Source organism: Mesocricetus auratus, unplaced genomic scaffold (genome assembly GCF_017639785.1).
Source record: "Mesocricetus auratus isolate SY011 unplaced genomic scaffold, BCM_Maur_2.0 Super-Scaffold_100008, whole genome shotgun sequence".
Lineage (NCBI taxonomy): Eukaryota > Metazoa > Chordata > Mammalia > Rodentia > Cricetidae > Mesocricetus > Mesocricetus auratus.
In genome coordinates, this window is record NW_024429192.1 from 75,000,867 (window position 1) to 75,024,454 (window position 23,588).

At 41.1% G+C, this 23,588-nt stretch overlaps 1 protein-coding gene across 1 annotated transcript in view; it reads right to left on the minus strand.

Moving 5' to 3' along the window:
* Pkp2 (plakophilin 2) overlaps positions 1-23,588 on the minus strand; it is a 71,772-nt gene that overhangs the window by 10,407 nt on the left and 37,777 nt on the right. The window contains exons 7-8 of the mRNA XM_005077497.4: positions 511-628; positions 198-362 (exon numbers count right to left, since the gene is read on the minus strand). Of these exons, the coding sequence (XP_005077554.1) occupies positions 198-362; positions 511-628 (283 nt within the window). The remainder of the gene's footprint in view (positions 1-197; positions 363-510; positions 629-23,588) is intronic.

Below are 23,588 nucleotides of genomic sequence, written 5' to 3' on the forward strand. Positions count from 1 at the left end.
CAGATTAGTGGGAAGTGAATTTTATCCCCTTCACCCAGGCATTGAATTGATGTAGGAAAATTAACAAATTTTTCTGTAGCCGTTTCCTTATTGGTGAAGCCTCACAGGAGGACTGATGTGAGAGCTAAATTTGAAACAGTAGCTGACATACTCGGGAGTGAGAGTCCCTTCACCCCCATCTGTCTCTCCGGACATACCTCTTTTACTTTTCTACTCCGATTGCCAAAACACCCAATACTTTTGTTACTGTTAGTCTGGATATTCCGGTTTTGCATGTAGATACCCTGGGAATACTTCTCTGGGAGCTCTGCCTCCAGCTGGTAGGAAAGGTTATGAAGAATGCACACACAGTTCTCTGTGGCCTGTGAAAACAACACGAATACTGCTCGTATACACACGACAAGGTTATTTAGGCCTCAGCTCTACATCCAGCGATTACTTTAACAGCATGAAGCGTTGAAGTAAGTCATATTGGCAATCTGGTGTGAGGATGCACAACTCTTGAGTTACCTTATCATCTGGCTGGTAGTCTGCGATAGTTCCTCTGACATAATGGACCAACGAGTCAATGAGCCCATCACATTTTCTCATTGTCTTCCTCCCGTCAGGGCCAGCTGAGCTCATGTTTCTTTCAAGAACAACAAAAAACTGTAAGATACATACTATGTATCCCAAAGGCCTGTGTGAGACATATGCTATGTATCCCAAAGGCCTGTGTGACACAAATGCTATGTACCCCAAAGGCCTGTGTGAGATGCATACTATGTATCCCAAAGGCCTGTGTGAGATGCATACTATGTATCCCAAAGGCCTGTGTGACACAAATGCTATGTACCCCAAAGGCCTGTGTGAGATGCATACTATGTATCCCAAAGGCCTGTGTGAGATGCATACTATGTATCCCAAAGGCCTGTGTGAGATGCATACTATGTATCCCAAAGACCTGTGTGAGACATATGCTGTGAATCTCAAATGCCAGTGCAAGGCCTGTGCTATGAACCTAATAAACAGGTCTGAGTTTGAAAGCTTTATTTAAGGCTTCTTCCAGGTGTTTGGAAACTGGCACACAAGCAAAAATCTGAGAGCTTGTCATCATTACAGTAAATCATTAGCTGCCTAATGTCAAAACTGAAACTATAAGCACACAATCACATCAGTAAGTTTTCTATCTGTTTCACCCATGTTATCAAGGCCCAGACATGATTTATTAAATCTTGCCCATATTTTTGACAGGCAAATGTTTGTAACTAAAGGAACATGGCACACTAGACATAGATTATGCTATGTGTCCAAGTCCCAATTGCTCCATGTGTTAACTATAAATAGCCTGAAGTTGTCCTGGCCTCACTTTGCTTACCTGAAAAAGTGTGGACTCTCTGTTGCTTGAGTCCCGAAGGTTTTTATACAAACTGTTATTAGCCAATATTAAACCTGCTACTCTAAAACACGACAGTCCTCTCCTTCAGATGGTAGAGCTGTCAGAGAACATGCACTTCCAGGGTCTGTGATACCTGACCTATTAATATCTTTGCGCTTACTCTTTTTCTAATTTTGCTAAGCCATGATCACAAATGGAGGCTGCTTCCTTATAGAGAAATGCAGCTTATCTAATATGGTAAATAGAGTACTTGGTCATCACACTGCAGATTCAGGTCATATTTATATTCTTTGTTATTACCTCTATATTTCTTTGCATTAAGTTTTTCTTTTAATCAATAGCCACTCAAAAAAAATTCCCCTGGAGAATGTTAACACATCTGCCATCTATAGGCTGATCCCTGTGAAACCAACAATGCTTGGCTGTTTGTTTTTTTTTTTTTTTAATGAGACAGGGTTTCTCTGTATTGTTTTGGAGGCTGTCAGTCCAGCCTGGCCTCGAACTCACAGAGATCCCCCTGCCTCTGCCTCCCGAGTGCTGGGATTAAAGGCATGTGCCACCACCGCTCGGAGCTTGGCTGTTTTTAACTACCAAAATGGCATGTTCTCAATTCAGCTTAACAGTGGAGGAGAGAAGACAGTACTGACAAGTTAATGGTTGTTGAACTGACACAATGGGAAATTTGACATTAACAAACTATAGCACAAAGAGAGATGCTCTCTCAGCCTGGACTCTTAGGGGAGTGCCTTGACCCTACCAAGAGTAAAATGATAGACTCTAGACATCCCCTATGTGGAAGGATTTGGCAATAGGGTGGGAGGGAGGGTGGAAGGGGAGTGCGGGAGGAGGGGAGGGAGAGGGAACTGGGATTGACATGTAAAACAAGCTATTTAAAATTAAACAAACAAAAAAAAACTCCTTCATGACTTTGATTCTTCACAAGTCTCCTCACATTAATTTTCGCTGTATGTAAAAACCCCCATAACTCTGTCAATTCCAAGACAAGATGGAGGCTGGTGAGATGGCTTAGAGGTAAAGGAGACGGCTGCCAAGCCCAAGGGTCTGAGCTTGATAACGGTAGACACGTGGTGGAGAGAAGCGACTGGCCAAGCTGTCCTCTGACCTTCACACACATATCCGTCCCAGTATGAACACATTTTAAAGACAAGGAATGGGTTTACTAAGTGGAAACAAAATCATGTTGACTATAGTTTTTTCTTAAGAAATGGTCATTTAAGCTGGCACCAATCTATCTCTGTTTGCTCTGGGCCATTAGTCTGTTCAGAAGCATGCTAGCTGGGTGGTGGTGGTGCAGGCCTTTAATCCCAGCACTTGGGAGACAGAGGCAGGAGGATCTCTGTGAGCTTGACGCCATCGTGTCTACAGAACGAGTTCAAGGACAACCAGGACTGTTACACAGAGAAACCCTGTTTTGAAAAACAAAACAAAAAAGAAGCCTGCTGACCATTTTAATCCTGGGGTATACATTTCTGTTGGGTGTTTCAGACCATGAAGGTAGTCATCGTTAACCATTTTTCTTCTCTACTGTCAAGGCCACATGAGGGACTGGTCCTTGGGGATCCCCTGGGCTTAGGAGGAGCCCCTGTCTCCTTTAGCCTGGGAAGAATCATAACAAGGTTCACAGGAACTAAAAACACAATTCAGTCTCCCAATTCCTCAAACGAAGAAGAAGCCAAGAAGACTTTAAATTACTTTTCCTGCTGACAATAACTTAGTGGTAATGTGAGGCCATTTTTTTCCCAGATTTTTTAAAAATTTAAATTAGAAACAAACCTGTTTTACATGTCAGTCCCAGTTCCCACTCCCTCCCTCCTCCCCTGCCCCCCAGTAGCCCTCTATCCCATCCCCTTTCTGCTCCCCAGGGAGGGTGAGGCCTTCCATGGGGGAATCTGTCATATCATTTGGAACAGGGCCTAGGCCTTCCCCTGTGTATCTAGGCTGAGAGAGTTTCCCTCTATGTGGAATGGGTTCCCAAAGTTCATTCATGTACAAGGGATAAATACTGATCCACTTCCAAAGACCCTATAGATTGCCCAGGTGTGAGGTCATTTTTTTCCATTTTATTTTTATATGTATGAGTCTGTGCACCATGCCCGTGCAGTGCCTGGGGGATAGGGAATCAGATCCCCCAAGATTGCAGTTACATGATTGTGAGATGTTGTATGGGTGCTGGGAATTGAATTTGGGTTTTCTGTAAGAGCGTTCAGTTCTGTTAGCTGCTAAGCCATCTCTGCAATCCTATAGGAGGACTATTTTTTTTATCCTATGCAGAGTGTGTACAGGATAAACATTCAATCTTCCTGCTTGTTGTTTAGCAAATATGACATGTCCCCAACCACAAGACTCTCTTCATGTTTCAAAGCTTCTGATCTTTTCCAGCCTCCGGATTAGAGAAATGACCCTTTAAAACTGCCCTGACGAGTCAAAGGTCAGTCTTGTTTACTAGCTGGACCTCTGCAGAGTTTGCAAAGGGGACTTAGCCTTGTCTAACTTCAGTGCTTATTCCTGTCTGGATGGTAAGGCAGTGGCGCTGCTGCCAGTAACTGTTATCTGGTAGTCTTCACTATCCAGACACTGCTGCTTGAAATAGGACTTATCAGGGGTTTCTGGCAGTTGACATCTTTGCTGACAGGAAGTGCAAGGAACCCTGATGTACAGTACTGCCCCTACATATCAAAAATATTTCCATATCACACAGCTATCCAAAAATATAAACAAGGGTAGACATTCCCACTTCACCTGTGGACCTGTGGATGGAAGCCATTACACAGAAATAAAGTAGTATTATACTACTCTGATAAAACCCAGTAATTTATGTAAAATGATATTGATCTGAAAGTATTTTTCAACAGTTTGTAGGAAACAGAATGAACTCAGAATGTATCCTTTTACAGTATGCCTCCTGAATCCTGAGAAATACTTTTTTATTACTCTTTCCTTATGTGACCTAATGGAGACTTAACATAGAGAATACTGCAGAAGTATAAATTAAATATACCAAAACAACCGTTCTAGTGCAAAGTAAGAATGAGCTTCTAAAACCAGTCCTCAGTCACAAGTGTGCCGTGAGTGGAGATGCCACCCACTCAAGGTTCACTCAGCTATACCTCAAGGCAGTGTCTGCAGCCAATGACTGGTCCAGGGCTCTCCTTGTCTGGGAGCAAATCTGTGATTCTGGACCACCTCCAAGACTTCCCCATTCCCAAGTATCAAATTAAGAGAGCAGAAGCACCCTGGCCCTGGAAGACTGTGTGCCTCTATTAAGATTAACAGTGTCATGATGGAATCATCTTTCACACAGTAATAGCATCGGAAAACAGCCCTAGTGTTGGGGAAGTCCTGTTATTTGTCAATAAAGTACTGTTGAGCCTATAGAAAACCTAGATAGGAGGGACTAGGAGTCGAGGAGGATTCTGGGAAAGAAAAAGACAAGAGAGTTCGAGATGTAACCGCCATTGGGGTAGGAAGCCTGGAAACCTCTCCGGTAAGAGACATACTTAGATTAACAATTATGGGGTAATTACTTAAGTCAGAGCTAGCCAGTTAGAAACAAGCAAGGCCAACAGCTTCATAATGAATATAGCCTCCTGTGTGTTTATTTGAGACTCATGCGGCTCTAGAACCAGGCTGGAGCGGCAGAGCCCAGGCGACTGGTGGGGGATAAACCAAAGCGGCTAGCAAAAGAAAAAGCTTCACATAACACCCTAGGAATAGACAAATGAAACTACATGAAATTAAAGTTTCTGTACAGAAAAAGAAACAATAAACTGATAGCCTACAGAATGAGAGAAAAAAAATTCCAGCTACACCTCAAATAAGGGGTTAATTCTAGAACATAAAAGGACTTCAGAAGTTAAAAACCAAAGACACAGCCAGGCATTAGTGGCACACGCCTTTAATCCCAGCACTTGGGAGGCAGAGGCAGGAGGATCTCTGTGAGTTCCAGGCTAGCCTGGTCTACAGAGCGAGTTCCAGGACAGCCTCCAAAACAATACAGAGAAACCGTGCCTTGAAAAACAAAACAAAACCAACCAACCAAACAAACAAACAAACAAACAAACAAAACAAAACAAAAAAACCACACCAAAGACACAAAGCCGCCAATCAATAAAGAAGCCAATGATCCCAACTTTTCAAAAGAACTGCAAATGGACAATGAACCACTAGGGGGCACTAAGTGGGGCACCTGTTCAGCTTTTATAAAGTCCTAGGTCCCATTCCTTGTAGCTGTGAAACAAAATAAAACAAAGCAACCCTCCATAAAGCGAAAAATAGAGATAAGTGGTCATAATGAAAGTGGCATCAATTTTAAAATTACTTTTGTTTTAGAGTATGAGAAAAAAATTCTTTTGATGGTAGCTCTAAAATCACCAAATATGACTCCTATTCCCACTACTGCAATGATTTATATGGACAGATAGAGTAAGAGAAAGAGCACAGCCAGCACAGTAGCAGTGGCTGCATGGGGGTCCAGCAGACAAGGGTGGCGCTGGATGGCGTCTGTGCTGGAAGAGTGTAGCACTGTGTGTGTGTGTGTGTGTGTGTGTGTGTTTTGTTTGTTTTGTTTTGTTTTTCCAAGACAGGGTTTCTCTGTGGCTTTGGAGGCTGTCCTGGAACCAGCTCTTGTAGACCAGGCTGGTCTTGAACTCAGTGATCTGCCTGTCTCTGCCTCCCGTGTGCTGGGATTAAAGGCGTGTGCCACCACTGTCCAGCAGTGTGTGTGTGTGTGTGTGTGTGTGTATGTGTGTGTGTGTGTGTGTGTGTGTTCTTGAAAGACTGCTGGAGCACCAGTGGTGGTCGTGGTGGGGCAGTCAGCTGACCAGTCTCTGCTCCTGAGGGTACAGTGACTCTCAAAGGGGAAGGGAAGCCAAGACAGGAATGTAGGCAGTGGCACAGCAGATGGGTGAATGTGCCTGCTCGGGGTGGCCAGGCACTGACAACTTCACAAAGACAAAAGGTCTCTTTTCTCTTTCCATTCCCATCCATCCTTCTTTTCCTTTCTGCACATTAGGTTTTGTTAGCTTAGACTTCCAATTCCTAAAATTCCCTCTTAGATGCTATCAGGGTTAATGAGCCCCCATTCTACCAAAACAAAGGAGTGGCCACTGCCAAAGTGTCTTGTGTCATTTGAGCCAAGCAGCCAACAGATTGAAGCAAGTGTTTTTCTTGGTATGTCCTTTAAACCCCTCTCCTGGGTCAGACAGGTTCTCTGGCTCTGTGACAGGGAGGAGAACAAAGCTGCCTAAGATAAATACAAAAACTAAAAGCTAAAACTGAGCTGGTGGCTTTGTGTAGAGAGACTTACAAGGCTATATCTGTCCCCTCTCTGCCAACCACCCTATTAATGACCTCTGGGCTCAGCTTCCTTGAGCTAAAAAGGTATTTGTTATACTTTTAATGTTTTTTTAATTTTGATACAGGTTTTTAAAATACACAACACTAACACTTTAAGATTGACAGATTAAAAAAAATTAAGCCAGGTAATTTCAGCACTTGTGGAGGCAGAGGCAGGTGGATTTCAGTGAGTTAGAGGCCAACCCTGGTTTACACAGTATATTCCAGGACAGAAGGGCTGTCACACAAGAAACCCTGTCTTGAAAAACAAAAGAATCAAGGAAACAGGCAAGTGGTGGGGACAGCCTGGCTTCTGGCTGGACTGCCACTACCCACTGGACTCTGTTCCCACAAGACCCGCTGCTCTGTCCAACTCATACCTCATCATCCTCCCTATGGCCAGCCCTGTCTCAACTCCAGCAGACAGGTACAGCCTACAGCAGTCTGAAGAACAGGTGAGTGACTGGTCTCCCAGCTGAGCTGCCCCAATCTCCTGTGACCCTCCCCGTCCCATGTCAGCACCAGAAGGCTGCTGGGCCCTGCCCTCAACTCCAGTGGAATCCTACTGCTGTGGTGAAGTCTTCACCAGCCCTTCCCTCCAGCTCCAGGGGATTACGCAGGCCAAGGTACAGCCCACACCAATCAGAAGAACAGTGCTCCTCCACTGGGCTCCATATTCTGGTCTACAACTTCAGAAGATGATTTTAGCTTTACAGGAGGCGAGGCTGGATGTAGGCATCCAAGGCCTCACAAACATCAGTGGAGACACCTACTGGACCTGAAGACTTGCCAGTCATCAGAACTTTTGGCCACTTAGGCCAGACACAAGATAAGAGAGGATACAGAAAACAAAGGAACAAAACACCCTTCTAATAAAGTTAAGTGCAGGAATCAACACCTAGACCTAAAATCATCCTAAATGCAGATGACTAAATGCCAGTGTAAGAACACATTCAATAACAGAAAGGGCAATATGGCACCACCAGAACCCAGTGATCCTACAACAGCAAACTGAACATTTCAATGCAGCTGAAGCACAAGAAAACAACCTTAAAAACAACATTATAAAGATGATAGAGGCCCTCAAAGAGAAAATGAAAAGCTCCCTTAAAGAAACTGAGGGAAAGGCAAACAAAAAAATTGGAAGAAATCAATAAATCCCTGAGAGAACACCAAGAAAAAACAAACAGGTGACGGAAACAGTTCAAGACTTGAAAATTGAAACAGAAGCAATGAAGAAAACACACACTGAGAGAAATCTGGAAATGGAAAATCTGAGTAAGCAAACAGAAACTACAGATGCAAGCATCACCAACAGAATACAAAAGACCGAAGAGAGAATCTCAGGTGCTGAAGATATGATAGAGGAAACTGAATCTTTAGTCAAAGAAAAATTTAAATCTAAAAGATTCCTAACATAAAACATCTAGGAAATCTAGGACACCATGAAAAGACCAAACCTAAGAAGTAAACATGCCCAAGAAGAGTAGATTGTAGGGAATAATCAAACTGAGGGCTGAAATCAATAAAATAGAAACAAAGAGAACAAGAATCAATGGGACAAAGAGTTGGTTCTTTGAGAAAAATCAACAAGACAGACAAACCCTTATCCAAATTAACCAAAAGGCAGAGAGAGAATATCCAAATTAACAAAATCAGAAACAGAAAGGGGGATATAACAACAAAGAATTATTAGGTCATACTTCAAAAATCTGCATTCTACATATTGGACAATCTAAAAGAAATGGACAGATTTCTTGATAGGTACTACATACCAAAATTAAATCAAGATCAGATAAACAATTTAAATAGACCTATAACCCCTAAGAAAATAGAAGCATTTATTAAAAGTTTCCAAAAAACAAATAAAAATAAAAAAGCACAGAATTCTACCAGAATTTCAAAGAAGAGCTAATATGAATACTCCTCAAATACTTCTACACAATAGGAATAGACAGAAGGCTACAAATTCCTTTTATGAGGCCTGCCACTCTGGTACCCAAAACAAAGACTCATCAATAAAAAAATTACAGGTCAATTTCCTTCATGAACACTAATGCAAAACTACTCAATAAAATACTGGCAAACCCAATCCAAGAATACATCAAAAAGATCATCCACCATGATCAAGTAGGCTTCATCCTAGAAGATACAGGAATGATTCACATATGAAAATCCATCAGTGTAATCTACCATTAAACAAACTGAAGGAAAAAACTACATGATCATCTCATTAGATGCTGAAAGAGCCTTGAAAAAAATCAACACCCTTTCAGGATAAAGGTCTTGGAGAGATCAAGGATACAAGGAACAAACCTAAACATAATAAAAGCAATAGTCAGCAAGCCAACAGCCAACATCAAACTAAATGGAGAGAAAACTCAATGTGATTCCACTAAAATCAGGAACAAGACAAGGCTGTCCACTCTCTACATATCCATTCAACATAGTACTCAAAGTTCTAGTCTCTCTCTCTCTCTCTCTCTCTCTCTCTCTCTCTCTCTCTCTCTCTCTCTCTCTCTCTCACACACACACACACACACACACACACAAACACAAAAACAAAACATTTTCCTTCCTATTATCCTTACTCAAGTGTTTAAAACAATCACCCAGGGACTGGATCAAAGCAGACAACAGGAATAAAGGACAGCCCCAGCAAAGAGAAATGCACAAAGGGCAGTTTTTAGTCTTGGCACCTGGACACCTTTACAAGATGGCCGCAGATGTGCTCCTTGACAGTCTCTAGAGATCAGAGAGTGCGACCATCTATCTGATTAAATTAACAGCTTAGGAGCTGTTAAGAGGCTTCAAAGTATTGCCTAACCTACTGAATCATAATATATAAACCATTTAAAAAATGCTTATTACTCATTTAGATACCATTTAACGTGTTGCTTGAGTGAAATAACCAATATTTGTTATAACTGATAATATAGTGTTAGAAATGCTGGCAATTCCATTATGAATGGACTATCTCTTCTATTTACATATCAAGTATGAAGAGCTTAAGTAGCCAAGTAACAAAGGCTAAAGCTGATTCAATGGTTTTTCTATTTCCCAAAACATTATTCTACCTAGATGCTTACAACAGCTTCTTGTATCTCAACATGATCATTCTAATTTATTTTGTAAATTATGTTTTAGCATTTAGATTATGATTTTTAAAGTCAGTTCATTTAATTATTTAAATACATCTCATTTAATTAGATATCTTGCAATTAAATTATCTGAGGTTATACACAGGGATATATCACATAAGTCTTTCTGTATCGTAAGTATTAAGAAAAGAATGGCAGATAAACAAAAGTAACTAGAATGACAATGTGCAATCCAAGAGACACAGATGAAATAAAGCTCCACATTTGGTTTCTAGATATGCACAAAACTCACATCCATTATAATGTGTGTGTATGTGTGTGTGTGTGTGTGTGTGTGTGTGTGTTGGAGAAGCTAAACATAACTGAATATATTTTAAAAATTACATGGAGAGGCTGGGGAGGTGACTGAGCAGTTGCTCTCCCAGAGAACTAGAGTGCAGTCTTTAAGTACAGCTCCAAGAGATCCAATGCCCACTTCAAGACTCTCTGGGCACTGCATCCATATACACATACCCACACACAGACATAATCAAAAACTGAATGGAGACATTCTTTTTCAGACTTGCTGGCATCAATATTCTAAATGAAACTTTTTAGAGTTGGGAATATAGCTCAACAGTAGACTACTTGTCTACCATGATGGAAGTCCTGATATGTACATGTGTGTTTCTGTTTGGGGTAATGGACATGTTGGTTTAATCCTTAGCAATCACAACCCAGGCAGAGTAATGCACATTCATATGTAAGAGGAAACTTACAGTCACCTTCAACTGCAGAAGGAGTTCAAGGCCAGTTTGGTAGTACCTAATTCATACCTAATTGAGAATAAGATTGATATAGCTTTTGTTTCAAAGACTAGTTGCTACTGTTGACTCAACTAGATTTATAGTGAAAAATGGAAGTGGGTGATCTTTTAAGTAACAAATTTTGCTATAAAATTTATGAAATAATGTTGTAATAATAAAAGTTTATTATACATTTATTGAGACGAATTTACTACAGTATGACAAATTTACTACAGTACCACAAATGAGAAGAAGTGAAGTTAAAGCCAGTGTAGGAGCAATTGCTTTTCCTCTTTTAAAATAAAACACATTTAGCCGGGCGTTGGTGACGCACACCTTTAATCCCAGCACTCGGGAGGCAGAGGCAGGTGGATCTCTGTGAGTTCGAGGCCAACCTGGTCTACAAAGCGAGTTCCAGGACAGCCTCCAAGACAATACAGAGAAACCCTGTCTTGAAAAACCCAAAACAAACAAACAAACAAAACCCCCCAAAACACATTTTATTTTATTCTTTGTAAGTTCTGAGGACTGAACTCATGGTCTTATGCATCCAAGGGTAAGCATTCTACCACAAAACTACATCTCCAACACTGTTTTGAGACAGTCTAACTACTACACGCTCCACACTGATCTGGAACTTGAAATCTTCCTTCCTCAGTCTCCTGAATGCTGACATGAGAGGAACATCACCAGGCCTAGACTGCATTTGCTCTGTAACTGGCATGTTGGGCATAAACAATGACAGATACTGCAGGGACTTTGGCTAATGCAGAACCAGATTGTTTTGATAAGTCTAGCGCAACAATTTTATACATCCTTCTCAAAAATCTAATATTAACTAGCTGTAGCTCAGGAAGATAATTTTTGAGCTTTACCAATAATGTCAATAATAATAAATATTATTTGGTTTTTGAGATGAAAACCAGTGTGGCTTAGGCTATCCTGAAACTCAAGATTCTCCTATCTTAACCCCCTGAGTTATTGGGATTAATTAATATTTTTATTATTACTGTACTTAAAAATTATAGAAATGTGAAGAGTTGGTTCTTTTTGTTTGTTTGTTTTGAGACAGGGTTTCTTGGTAGCTTTGGAGCCTGTCCTGGAACTCAAAGAGATCTGCCTGTCTCTGCCTCCTGAGGGCTGGGACTAAAGATATGCGCCACCATCACCTGGTGAGAGTTGGTTCTTTAAAAAGATAAACAAGGTGCTGAAGAAATAGTAGTGGTCAAGAGAATATATGGCTCTTGCAGAGGACCTGCATTCAGTTTCTAGTCACGGTGATGGGTCCTCACAAACGCCTTTAATTCCAGCTCTAGGGGATCTAATACCCTAGCCTCTATGGGCAAACCGCCACAAACACATATAAACACATAATTAAAAACAAACCTTTAAAAAATAAATAAGAGTGGCAAACTCTTGAAGCCAAGTTAACAAATAAATAAATAATGATTAATAAAATTAGGAACAAATCTGTAGACACTACAACAAATCCCAATGAAACAGAGACTCTTATAAGGACAGGCCTTAAAAAGCTGTACTCAGGGCTGGAAAGATGGCTCAGCAGGCAAGAGCTCTGGCTGCTCTTCTAGAGGACCTGGGTTTGATTCTGAGCAATGACGAAGAGGGTCACAACTGCCTGAGCCAGATATTAGATGTCCAGGATATCTGATGCCCTCTTCTGGCCTCTGTGGGCACCAGGCATGCACCTGGTGCACAAGTATGCACAGACAAAACACGCAGACACATAAAACAAAATTAAAATAAAAGAATTTCATCTCACTAAATTGGAAAAGTTAAGACATGGATGATTTCTAGATTCATATGACATGCCAAAATTAAACCAAGATGAAATAATTTACTATTTCCACAACCAGCAAAGTGACTGAATCAGAAATAGTCTCCCAACTAAGGAACTCCAGAGAACTAATACAATTACTATCTATGTAAAGTACAATACATAAAATACAAATAAATATACAGTAGAGATTAATCCATGAAATAGAAAAGGAAGGTCTCCAAACTCTTTTTATGAACCCAGCATTTTATCCTCTTCCAACACTAAGCACACACACAGATTATCACCCACTCTGCTGATGAACAAACACAGATACAAAAATTCTCAACAAAACACTTGCAAACTGAATCTGATATCACATCATAAAGATCCTTCATCACGAATAGGCTGGCTTTACTTAATAGATGCAGGGATGGTTTGCCATCAATCAAGAAATGTAAATCATCATATAAACGGACTCAAAGAAAAAAATCATGATTATCTCAATGGATGCAGAAAAGGCTTTTGACAAAATCAAACATTCCCTCTTGATGAAAGACATGGAGAGGCTAGGGATGGAGAGAGCATCCCTCAGCATAATATGGCTATATACAATACACTTATAGCCAACTTCATGTTAAATAGAAAAAAACTGCACGTGTTTTCAATAAGATCAGGCATGAAACAAGATATTCCCTCTCTCTACTTCTATTTATTACAGTGCTTGATGTCTTAGCTTGAGCAGGATGTGAAAGAAAAAAAAGGGATAGAAATAGGAAAAGAAGTCAAAGTATTCTTGCTTGCAGATGATGTGAGAGACTCTTAAGACTTGACCAAAAAATTCTTAGAGTTGATAAACTTTTTCAGTCAAGTGGCAGGGTACAAAAATCAATAGGAAGCTTTAGCCTTCTTATGTACCAATGCCAAACAAACAGAGAAAGGAATCTGAAAAACAATCCCATTCATAGTAACCTCAAAAAATGACAACCAATACTGGGCAGTGGTGCCACACTCCTTTAATCCCAGCACTTGGGAGGGAGAGGCAGGAGGATCTCTGTGAGTTCGAGGACAGCCTGGTCTACAGAGTGAGTTCCAGGACTGGTTCCATAGCCACTGAGAAATCTTGTCTTGAAAAACCAAAACAAGAAATAAAGAAAGAAAGAAAGAAAGAAAGAAAGAAAGAAAGAAAGAAAGAAAGAAAGAAAGAAAGAAAGAAAGGAAAAATGACAATCATGATAAACCCAACCAAGGAATAAAAGAGCTCTACAATGGAAACTTCAAAAGAAAAGAAATGAGCCTTATGAATTGGAAGAATTAGTAACATAAAAATGGTCATCCCATTAATGGCAGTCTCCAATTTCACTGCAGTGCTACTCAAAATTCACATAGAAAAAATAATCTCAAAATGTATATAAAAGCATGAAAGAGCAAAGACAATCCAAGGCAATATTGAACAAAGTAATTACAGTGAGAGATGCCACCATACCTTCTTGCCAGATACAATGTCTTTATCCCTTCACTTATATATACATCTTCTTGGACAAAACTAGATCCCTTTCCCCTTTGAAATCCAAGACATCTAAAGAGCTATCTTGATACAATGTAGTGATATATTCACCTCTCCACATCTGTAGCACTGGCCATGCCGGTGTGGTCACAGGTGCAGGCGTGACTGGTTAAAAGGAATAGGATTGGGGCTCAGGACCCCTTCTTCGTGTTCTTGTTTTAGCTCTGACTCCTTTCTTCTTTACCAGCGTCTTCGTCTTTCTCATCATCTGCTTCCCCATCATTGTGACCTTCTTCATCCTCCTCCTCTTCTCCACTCACGTCCCCTTCCTCCTCATCTTCTTCATCTTCTACAGGCTGGGCATATTTTATCATATCTTCCTCATCCTCATCTTCCTCGTTGTCATCCTCCACATAGCCTTCAACATCAGAGTCAGGGGACTCCTTGTTGTCCCTGTCATAGCCATCAAGGTACATTGACCTGGGGTAGGAGCTTGAACAGATTCTTGGTAGTCATTCAGGTTGGTCACCTCACAGTTAAACAGATCTAGGCTCTTGGGAGGAAGGAGGATAAGGGTTGTGATGGCTGTTGGGGCCAGGCATTTGGGTGCTAGATATGGGTGTGGAAATCAGGATGCTTGACCAGTAAGATGAAGTGGAGTTTATTTGGAGAAAATAACTTACACAGGAAACAAGTGACTGTCACAGACTCCTGCTCCAAGGATGCGGACCCTGCCACCCAGATGCTCTCCGAGACCCAAAAAAGGGGCCCCTGAGGCCCAGTCCTATTCCTTTTAACCTGTCACGACCACACAATACAGTACTCAAAGAATAATGATAGGGTTAGAAAAGAGCAAGAACAAAGGACAGCCAGTGGTTAAGACCCAAGAAGGATGGACAAGTCACCTTTCTCAAGTAAGTTCTTTTTTTTTTTATCAGTTCCCCTATACAGAAGAGTGGGCCCCGCCCCTTGTCAGCTTTAATACTTGGGTGAGCTGGCCTGGCCCCTTGTCAGGGCACTGCTGGAGATCTGGCTCCAGTGGTGTGAGCACAGAAGAGCCAGTCCACCCTTGCTCACCTGGGTAAAGTGGAGAGCTCACCCTGGTGGTTTAGGTGCAGGAGAGTGGGTAGGCTGACCAACTCAGCTATCAGATCCAGGGTTTTGAGTTGGCCTGCACCAACATCTACTCCATCCATTAGCTGCACATGAAAGGGGCCAGTCCCACAGAACCAAAGCTGCAGGATCTCCATGACAACAACGGCATATCTGAGAGGAGTCCCAGTAAAGATCCAATATTGATAGTGTAGCAGAAGCCAGAGGCCTTGAACCAATCCAATGACTCATAGAATGAACATTTGCAAGTAAAGCTGTTTGGGAGAAAGGTCACACTGTGTGACACACCACAACTTCCAAGGCAAGTTTTTTAAAAAATTTTTTGTTTTCTTTTTGGGAGGGGGAAGTGTTGCAGGGGCAGAGGGTAGATATGGAGGGATGAAACAAAGAAAACCACACATAACACACACACACATACACAAAAATAAGGAATCTAATAGCTGGTTACTGAAGATAGACAAGATTGACAGGTCCTTGGCCCAACTAACAAATGAAAAAGATGATCAAAATAACACAATCAGAAATAAACAGGGAAATATTAAAATGAACACCAAAGACTAATTTTAAAACGTGTACTCCACGAAGCTGGACAATCCAAACAAACAAACAAAAGGAAGATTCAGCCAATCCACCAAAATTAAACCAAGAGAAGTCAACGACCCAGACAGACCCATAAAAAAGGAGGGAATTGAGACAGTAATAAAAAGCCTTCCAACAAGAACAAGACAAAAAGTTCAGAGCCAGATGGATTCACAGCAAATTCTACCAGACATTCACAGAAGATGAATAGTTATAATGGCAAAGGTCAACTAAACAGCTGACAACAAATGCTGCAGGGGATGTGGGGAAAAGGGAACCCCATTCAGTGTTGCTGAAATTGAGACACCATGGAAACCAGTGCAGAGTATTCTCAAAGAGCTGAAAGTAAATCTATAAACATTCCTTGGCATATAGTGATATCCTTCTCCAAAGATAAGTATTTACTCATTGCTAGGATAGTCCTAATAGCCATGGAAACAATGCAAATGTCCTTCAATCTATGAATGAATGTGGTACACATATCCTCTGGAGTACTACTATCAGGTGTAGAGAAAATGAAACCACGAACTTTGCAGGTAAATGGATGGAACTAGAGAAGACCATATGAGGTAGTCCAGACCCAGAAAACTGTCACATGTTCTGTCACTGGGGACTCCTAGCTCCAATTTTCAGATGTAATACATAGTCTGAAATAATTGCAGAAACTGGGAAAGTAAAACAGGACCATTGCCAGGACAGGGGATTAGGAAGCAAAAGAGAAAACAATAGGAGGCTACATGATGATGTGATCAGGAAAATAGGAAAGGGGGGGTCTTTTAGGAGGGCGAGGGGGTAAATAAAAATGAGGGAGGAGTAAAGAATAGTGAGATAAAATTGGTCTCAACAGGGAAATGGCAAAGGACAGGCTCCTTAGGGAAGTGGGAGGAAGAGGTAAAGTAGCAGTGTCGTGGATGGCTGAAAATGTCACCGGACTCATACTATTAACTACTTCCCTTAACACAAATGCATGTAATTAAGGTTATAAATATACATATATCAAGTTTTTTTAATTTTAATTTTAAATAGCTTGTTTTACATGTCAATCCCAGTTCCCTCTCCCTCCCTCCCTCCCTCACCTCCCCATCATCCCCCCATACTCCCACCCTATTGCCAACTCCTTCCACATAGGGGATATCTAGAGTCTGTCATTTCACTCAGGGTAGGGTCCAGTCACTTCCCTAAGAGTCCAAGCAGAGAGAGCATCCCTCTTTGTGTTATGGACACACGATGTCTGTTAGTATTCGAGGGATAAACACTGATCCACTGCTCAGGACCCCATAGGTTGCCCCGGCCTCCTCATTGACTCTCACATTCAGGGGGTCTGGATCAGTCCCATGCTGGCCTCCCAGCTGTCGGTCTGGGGTCCAAGAGCTCTCCCCTGTTCATATCAGCTGTCTCTGCTGTTTTTGCCAGCCCATTCTTTGCCAATTTGCTCATCGCTCCTCTCTCTCTGTCGCTGGGTTCCTTGGGTTCAGTTCAGTATTTAACTGTGGGTGTTTGCCTCTGCTTCCATCAGTCACTGGATGAAGGCTCCAGGATGGTTATAGACATCAAGTTCATTATCAGAAATGGGCATTCGGGGTGGTCTCTACACTATTGCTTACCTTGCCAATTGGTGTCATCCCTTTAGATCACTAGAGGTCACAATGGTGCCTGATCTGTCTTCTAACCTATGATTCCCTCTTCCCCCTATCCTACCGCCCCAGTCAACCTTCCTGTTCCCCCATGACCTACTCTCTCTTCCTCTTCTCCCCCTCTCTATTTCCCAGCCCCCCCCACCCCTCACCATGTTCCCCATCTGTTCAGAGGATCTTGCTTCATTTCTCTTCTCTTGGGTATCATGCATATCTTTTAGGTTCTTTTCTAATATTGAACCATCCCTGCATTCCTGGGATGAAGCCTACTTGATCATGGTGGATGATTTTTCTGATGTGTTCTTGAATCCGGTTTGCTAGTATTTTATTGAGTATTTTTGCATCGATGTTCATGAGGGAAATTGGTCTATAGTTCTCTTTCTTAGTTGTGTCTTTGTGTGGCTTGGGTATCAAGGTAATTGTAGCCTTGTAAAAAGAGTTTGGCAGTGAGCCTCCTGCTTCTATTGTATGGAATACTTTGAGGAGTATTGGAATTAGCTCTTCTTTGAATTTCTGGCAAAATTCTGCACTGAAGCCATCTGGGCCAGGGCTTTTTTTTTGTTTGGGAGACTTTTGATGACTGCTTCTATTTCATTAAGGGTTATATGTCTGTTTAGATTGTTTATCTGCTCTTGATTTAGTTTTGGCAAGTGATATCTATCCAGAAAATTGTCCATTTCCTTTAAATTTTCAAATTTTGTGGAGTACAGATTTTCAAAGTATGCCCTGATGATTCTCTCTGGATTTCCTCAGTGACCGTTGTTATGTCACCTTTTTCATTTCTGATTTTGTTAATTAGCATGCTCTCTCTCTGTCTTTTGGTTAGTTTGGACAGAGGTCTGTCTATTTTGTTGATTTTCTCAAAGAACCAACTCTTTGTTTCATTGATTCTTCTCAATGATTTCCTGGTTTCTACTTGAATGATTTCAGCCCTCAATTTGATTATTTCCTGGTGTCTGCTCCTCCTGGGTGAGTTTGCTTCTTTTTGTTCTAGAACGTTCAACTGTGCTATTAATTCTCTAGTATGACAGTTCTCCAGTTTCTTCATGTGGGCACTTAGTGCTATGAACTTTCCTCTCAGCACTGCTTTCAATGTGTCCCATAAGTTTGCGTATGTTGTGTCTTCATTTTTATTGAGTTCCAGGAAGTCTTTAATTTCTTTTTTTATTTCTTCCTTTACCCAGGGATGGTGCAATTGTGCATTGTTCAATTTCTATGAGTTTGTAGGGTTTCTGCGATTTGTGTTATTGTTGAATTCTAATTTTAATGCATGGTGGTCTGATAAGATACAGGGGGTTATTCCAATTTTTTTGTATCTGTGGAGATTTGCTATGTTTCCTATTATGTGGTCAATTTTAGAGAAGGTTCCATGTGGTGCCGCGAAAAAGGTATATCCCTTTGTGTTTGGGTGGAATGTTCTATAGATGTCTGTTATACCCAGTTGGTTCATAACTTCTATTAGTTCTTTTGTTTCTTTGTTAAGTTTCTGTCTGGAGGTCCTGTCTAGTGGTGAGCACGGAGTGTTGAAGTCTCCTACTATTAGTGTGTGAGATTTTATGTGCAATTAGAGCTTTAGTAATGTTTCTTTCACAAATGTAGGTGCCTTTGTATTTGGGGCATAGATGTTTAAAATTGAGACTTCATCTTGATGGACTTTTCCTTTGATGAATATGAAATGTTCCTCTTCATCTCTTTTGATTGATTTTAATTTGAAGTCTAGTTTGTTAGATATTAGGATTGCTACACCTGCTTGTTTCTTGGGTCTGTTTGATTGGAAAATCTTTTCCCAACCCTTTACTTTGAGATACCGTCTGTCTTTGATGTTGAGATATGTTTTTTGTATGCAGCAGAAGGATGGGTTCTGTCTTCGTATCCATTCTGCTAGTCTGTGTCTTTTTATAGGCAAGTTGAGGCCGTTGACATTGAGGGATATCAATGACCATTGATTGATGATTCTTGTTTGTGCTTGATTTATTGGTAGAGAAGTTATTTTGTGTAGTTTCTCCTCCCTTTTTCTTTTGGTGTTTTGTAAAGTGGGATTATATATTGCCTGTGTCTTTGTTAGTGTAGTTATCTTCCTTGGATCTAGGTTTTCCTTCTAGCACTTTCTGTAGAACTGGATTCATGGATGCGTATTGTTTAAATCTGGCTTTGTCATGGAATATTTTGTTTTCTCCATCTACGGTAATTGAAAGCTTTGCTGGATATAGTAGTCTGGGCTGACATCCTTGTTCCCTTAGCGTTTGTAGGACATCTGTCCAGGATCTTCTGGCTTTCATCATTTCCATTGAGAAGTGAGGTGTAATTAGGATAGGTCTGCCTTTATATGTTACTTGGCCTTTTTCTTTAGCTGCTCTTAATATTTTCTCTTTATTCTGTAGGTTTGATGTTTTGATTATTATATGGCGAGGTGACTTCTTTTTCTGGTCCAGCCTATTTGGTGTTCTGTAAGATTCTTGTATTTTCATAGGCATATCCTTCTTTAGGTTAGGAAGTTTTCTTCTATGATTTTGTTGAATATGTTTTCTGTACCTTTGAGCTGTATTTCTTCGCCTTCTTCTATACCTATTATTCTCAGCTTTGGCTTCTTCACGGTGTCCCATATTTCCTGGATATTTTGTGTTAGGGATTTGTTGGTTTTGAGGTTTTCTTTGTATATTCTCTAATGGGTCTTCAACACCTGAGATTCTCTCTTCTATCTCTTGTATTCTATTGGTGATACTTGCATCTGTAGTTCCTGATCGTTTACCCAGCTTTTCTATTTCCAGTATCCCCTTACTCTGTGTTTTCTTTATTGTTTCTATTTCAGCTTTCAATCCTTCAACTGTTTGAGTTGTTTCCTTCATTTGTTTGGTTGTTTTTTCTTGGTCCTCTTTAGATTCTTTGAGAGATTTGTTTATTTCTTGAATTTTCCCCCCCATTTCACAGATTTTTTTGTTTGTTTTTTCCTCTATTTCTTTAAGGCATTTCCTCGTTCCTTCTTTGAGGGTCTCTATCATCTTCATAAAATGATTTTTAAGGCCTGTCTCCTCTGCTTCATCTATGTAGTGCTTTTCAGGTCTTGTTGGCGTTGGTTCCCTAGATTCTGGTGGAATCATGTTGGTCTTTTGATTGCTGAGTGAGCTCTTATTTTGTCTTCTTCCCATCTCTTCTTCCAGTGGGTGCTGATGGGGTCTTTCTGTCTCCACTGGTCTCCTTCCTTCCTGAAGCTGAAGCTGGGATCGCCAGAGTTTGAGGCCTGGCTGGGGTCGCTGGAGTTTGGGGCCTGGAAGGGCTTATGTCTTTCCTGTGTGGGCGGGTCTTCTGGATGCCAGGAGCGCCCCGGAAGATCCAGGGAATGGGAGTCGGGCGGAGGGTGGGGAGTGTCCCCCCGGAGACCCAAGCTCACCTGGCTGGGATGGCCCTACATATATCACGTTTTAATGAACTTTTCTCATCTAAGCTGATGACTTTTCCTTCAAGAGCCAAAGACCACCTAACAAAGACCCCAACAGGCTTCTGGTAGTGGATCAGTATTTATCCCTAGTACAGAATAGACTTTGGGAGCCCATTCCACATAGAGGGATACTCTCTCAGTCTAGACACACGGGAGAGGGTCTAGGCACTGCTCCAAATGATATGACAGACTTTGAAGATCCTCCACAGAAGGCTTCATCCTTCCTGGGGAGCAGAAAAGGGATGGGATAGGGAGTTGGTGGGGGGAAAGGGAGGAGGAGAGGAATAGGGAACTGGGATTGACATGTAAAAGAAGCTTGTTTCTAATTCTTTTTAATTTAAAAAAGGAAAAAAAAACCCAAAGACCCCAACATAAGACATGAGAATCCCCTTTGCCTGGTTGACCAGGGCTGTCTGAGAGACACTCCAAACATAAAGTCCACTATTGTTGCCCTTGGTTACCCCTGTGTTGCAGAAGGTAAGTTCCTATGGATGAAGACATCATATACTTCAGAAACAGGGTCCAAAGACCCCTAAACTGAATGATGTGAATGGACCCTCGCTGAGGTACCATGTATGCTTTCAGAGGAGAGGGGCTATAAAAAGTCCTAATCAGCTGTGATGTCTATGAACCACTTCACTGACCAGAATGGCAAGATAACCCTTTGGGTGCAGTATTGGTACACATACCTTGGTGGTAACCAACAGTTCTCTAATTGGACTTAAGACTCACTCAACAAGAGTGAAACCATGTCTGGTACTGGCACCCTAGCTACCTAATCAGTGCCAGTGAAGTTATGGTTACTGGAGGAGAATTTACAACCACCAATTTACTAATTCAGCATAATCCCTAACATCAGTCTATAAACCTTTGTCCTTATACTCACAGGTAAGTATAGTTCTCACTCCTCATTAAGGAAACTTCTGCAACAGATGGAGATGACTACAGAAAACCACAACCAAGTAATATGGTGGAGTTCAGTCCAATGGATACAACTGCAAAACATTCCCACACTCAAGGTTCAAGGGACATTGTAGAAGAGGAGGCAGAATGATTACGATAGTCAGAGGATCAGTGACTTTCTGTGAGATTCTAGTAATATCAGATTTACAGCTATACCCATAAAGTCTTAGCAGCATGGCCACCCAAACACCTATGAACTTACCAAACTGCATGGGAGAAAGCCATGAGGCCTCAACCCTACACAAAGACCTACAGGCAACTAAGTAAAGCCAGAAGTGGGCGAGTTAACATTCCCCACAGAAGAGCACACCAATTGATTGTCCAGTGACAAATGCATGTGGACTCAACAGGTTATATTTAGGAAATATACGTATACACATGCAGTAACAATTGATGAAAAAAGAAGCCATGAATTTGGAAGAGAGAGGGAGGGGTATATGTTAGGGTCTGGAAGGAGGAAAGGGAAGGCAGAAATGTTGTAATTAAAATACAGTCTCAAAAATAAACAGCAAAAAGAGAAAATACATGGAATTCTGTGCATATATTTACATAATCACATGTAATTTTAATGAACTTTTCTCATTTGAGCTACCAATACTCCCTGCTAGAGCCAAATACCACTAATAAAACTCCCAATACCAGACACGAGAAATCCTCCTTTTAGTTGATAGTCATGACTGTTTAAGAGACCTCCAAAACATATGGCCTGTTGCTACTGCCCTTGGTTGCCACTCAGGGGTGGAATTAAGTTCCTACTTCTGAAAACATCATGAACTTCAAAAACAGGGCACAGAGACCCCTGAATGCTTCCTCCCCGAAGAGTAGTTTTCATGGTAGCTTCTGGTACCATGAAATCTTCTAAAGGATGGAGGCAGTCAAAAGTCCTACCCAGCTATGATGCCCATGTACCACATCAATGATCAGCATGGCGCAATAACCCCACAGGAGCAATAGAGGTATGCACACTTTGGTAGTAACCAACAGTTCTCTAATTAGACTTAAGCTCTGTTCAACAATAGGAAAACATGCCTGCTACTGGCAACCTAGCCAATTACCCAGGGATAGTGAAGTCACAGATCTTGGAGAAGAACCTAATACCACTACTTTATTAAACCAGCATAATCCCCAACAACAATCTATCAACATTTGTCCTTATTCACCCAGATAGGTGTAGTCTTCACTCCTCATGAAGGGAATTCTCTTTACAACAGATGGAGGTCACTACAGAAAACTACAACCAATCAAAATATTGTTCTCAGTCTCAGTCCCAATGTATATGTCAATAAAATACTTCAGCATCTAAACGTCAAGAAAGATTGTGGAATAGGGTGAGAAAAGATTGTAAGAGCCAGAGAATCAGGGAGTTTGCTATGAGATTGTGTCTCTAGTAATAACAGAAGCCTCATGCATAAATTCTCACCAATATGACTGCCTAAACATGAGTTGAACAAGGACAACAATAATTGACATACAGATGGGGGAAGCCCACAATGCTTAACCCCTACAGAAAGAACTACAAGCAACTAAGAAACCTTGGGAGCAGGAGAAATAGTCCTGTAGTAAGAGCACACCCAACTGATAACCCAATACCAAATGGTCAGTCCTGAAAACATAGTTATAAGTAACATTACATAGACAGAGCAGGTTGTTAGAAACATGCATATACTTATACATATGCAATAACAAGTAATAAAAAAGAGACCATTAATTTGAAAGGGGGCAAGGAGAAGCATATGAGAGGGTTTGGAGGAAAGGGAAGGTAGAAATGCAAGTATATTATAACTCAAAAAAGGTTTAAAACGAGGGCATGGCTTTAAAAGGGTTTCTCCTTTAAACAGGTGGGGAGACAGCACAGATCTCATAACTACTGTTGAAAAGTGTGCTTATAGAGAAATAGGGCTATGCTACCTATTTATTTTTTGATGCTAAAATAACTTCTGCAAAAAAGTATGCTAGTAATTAT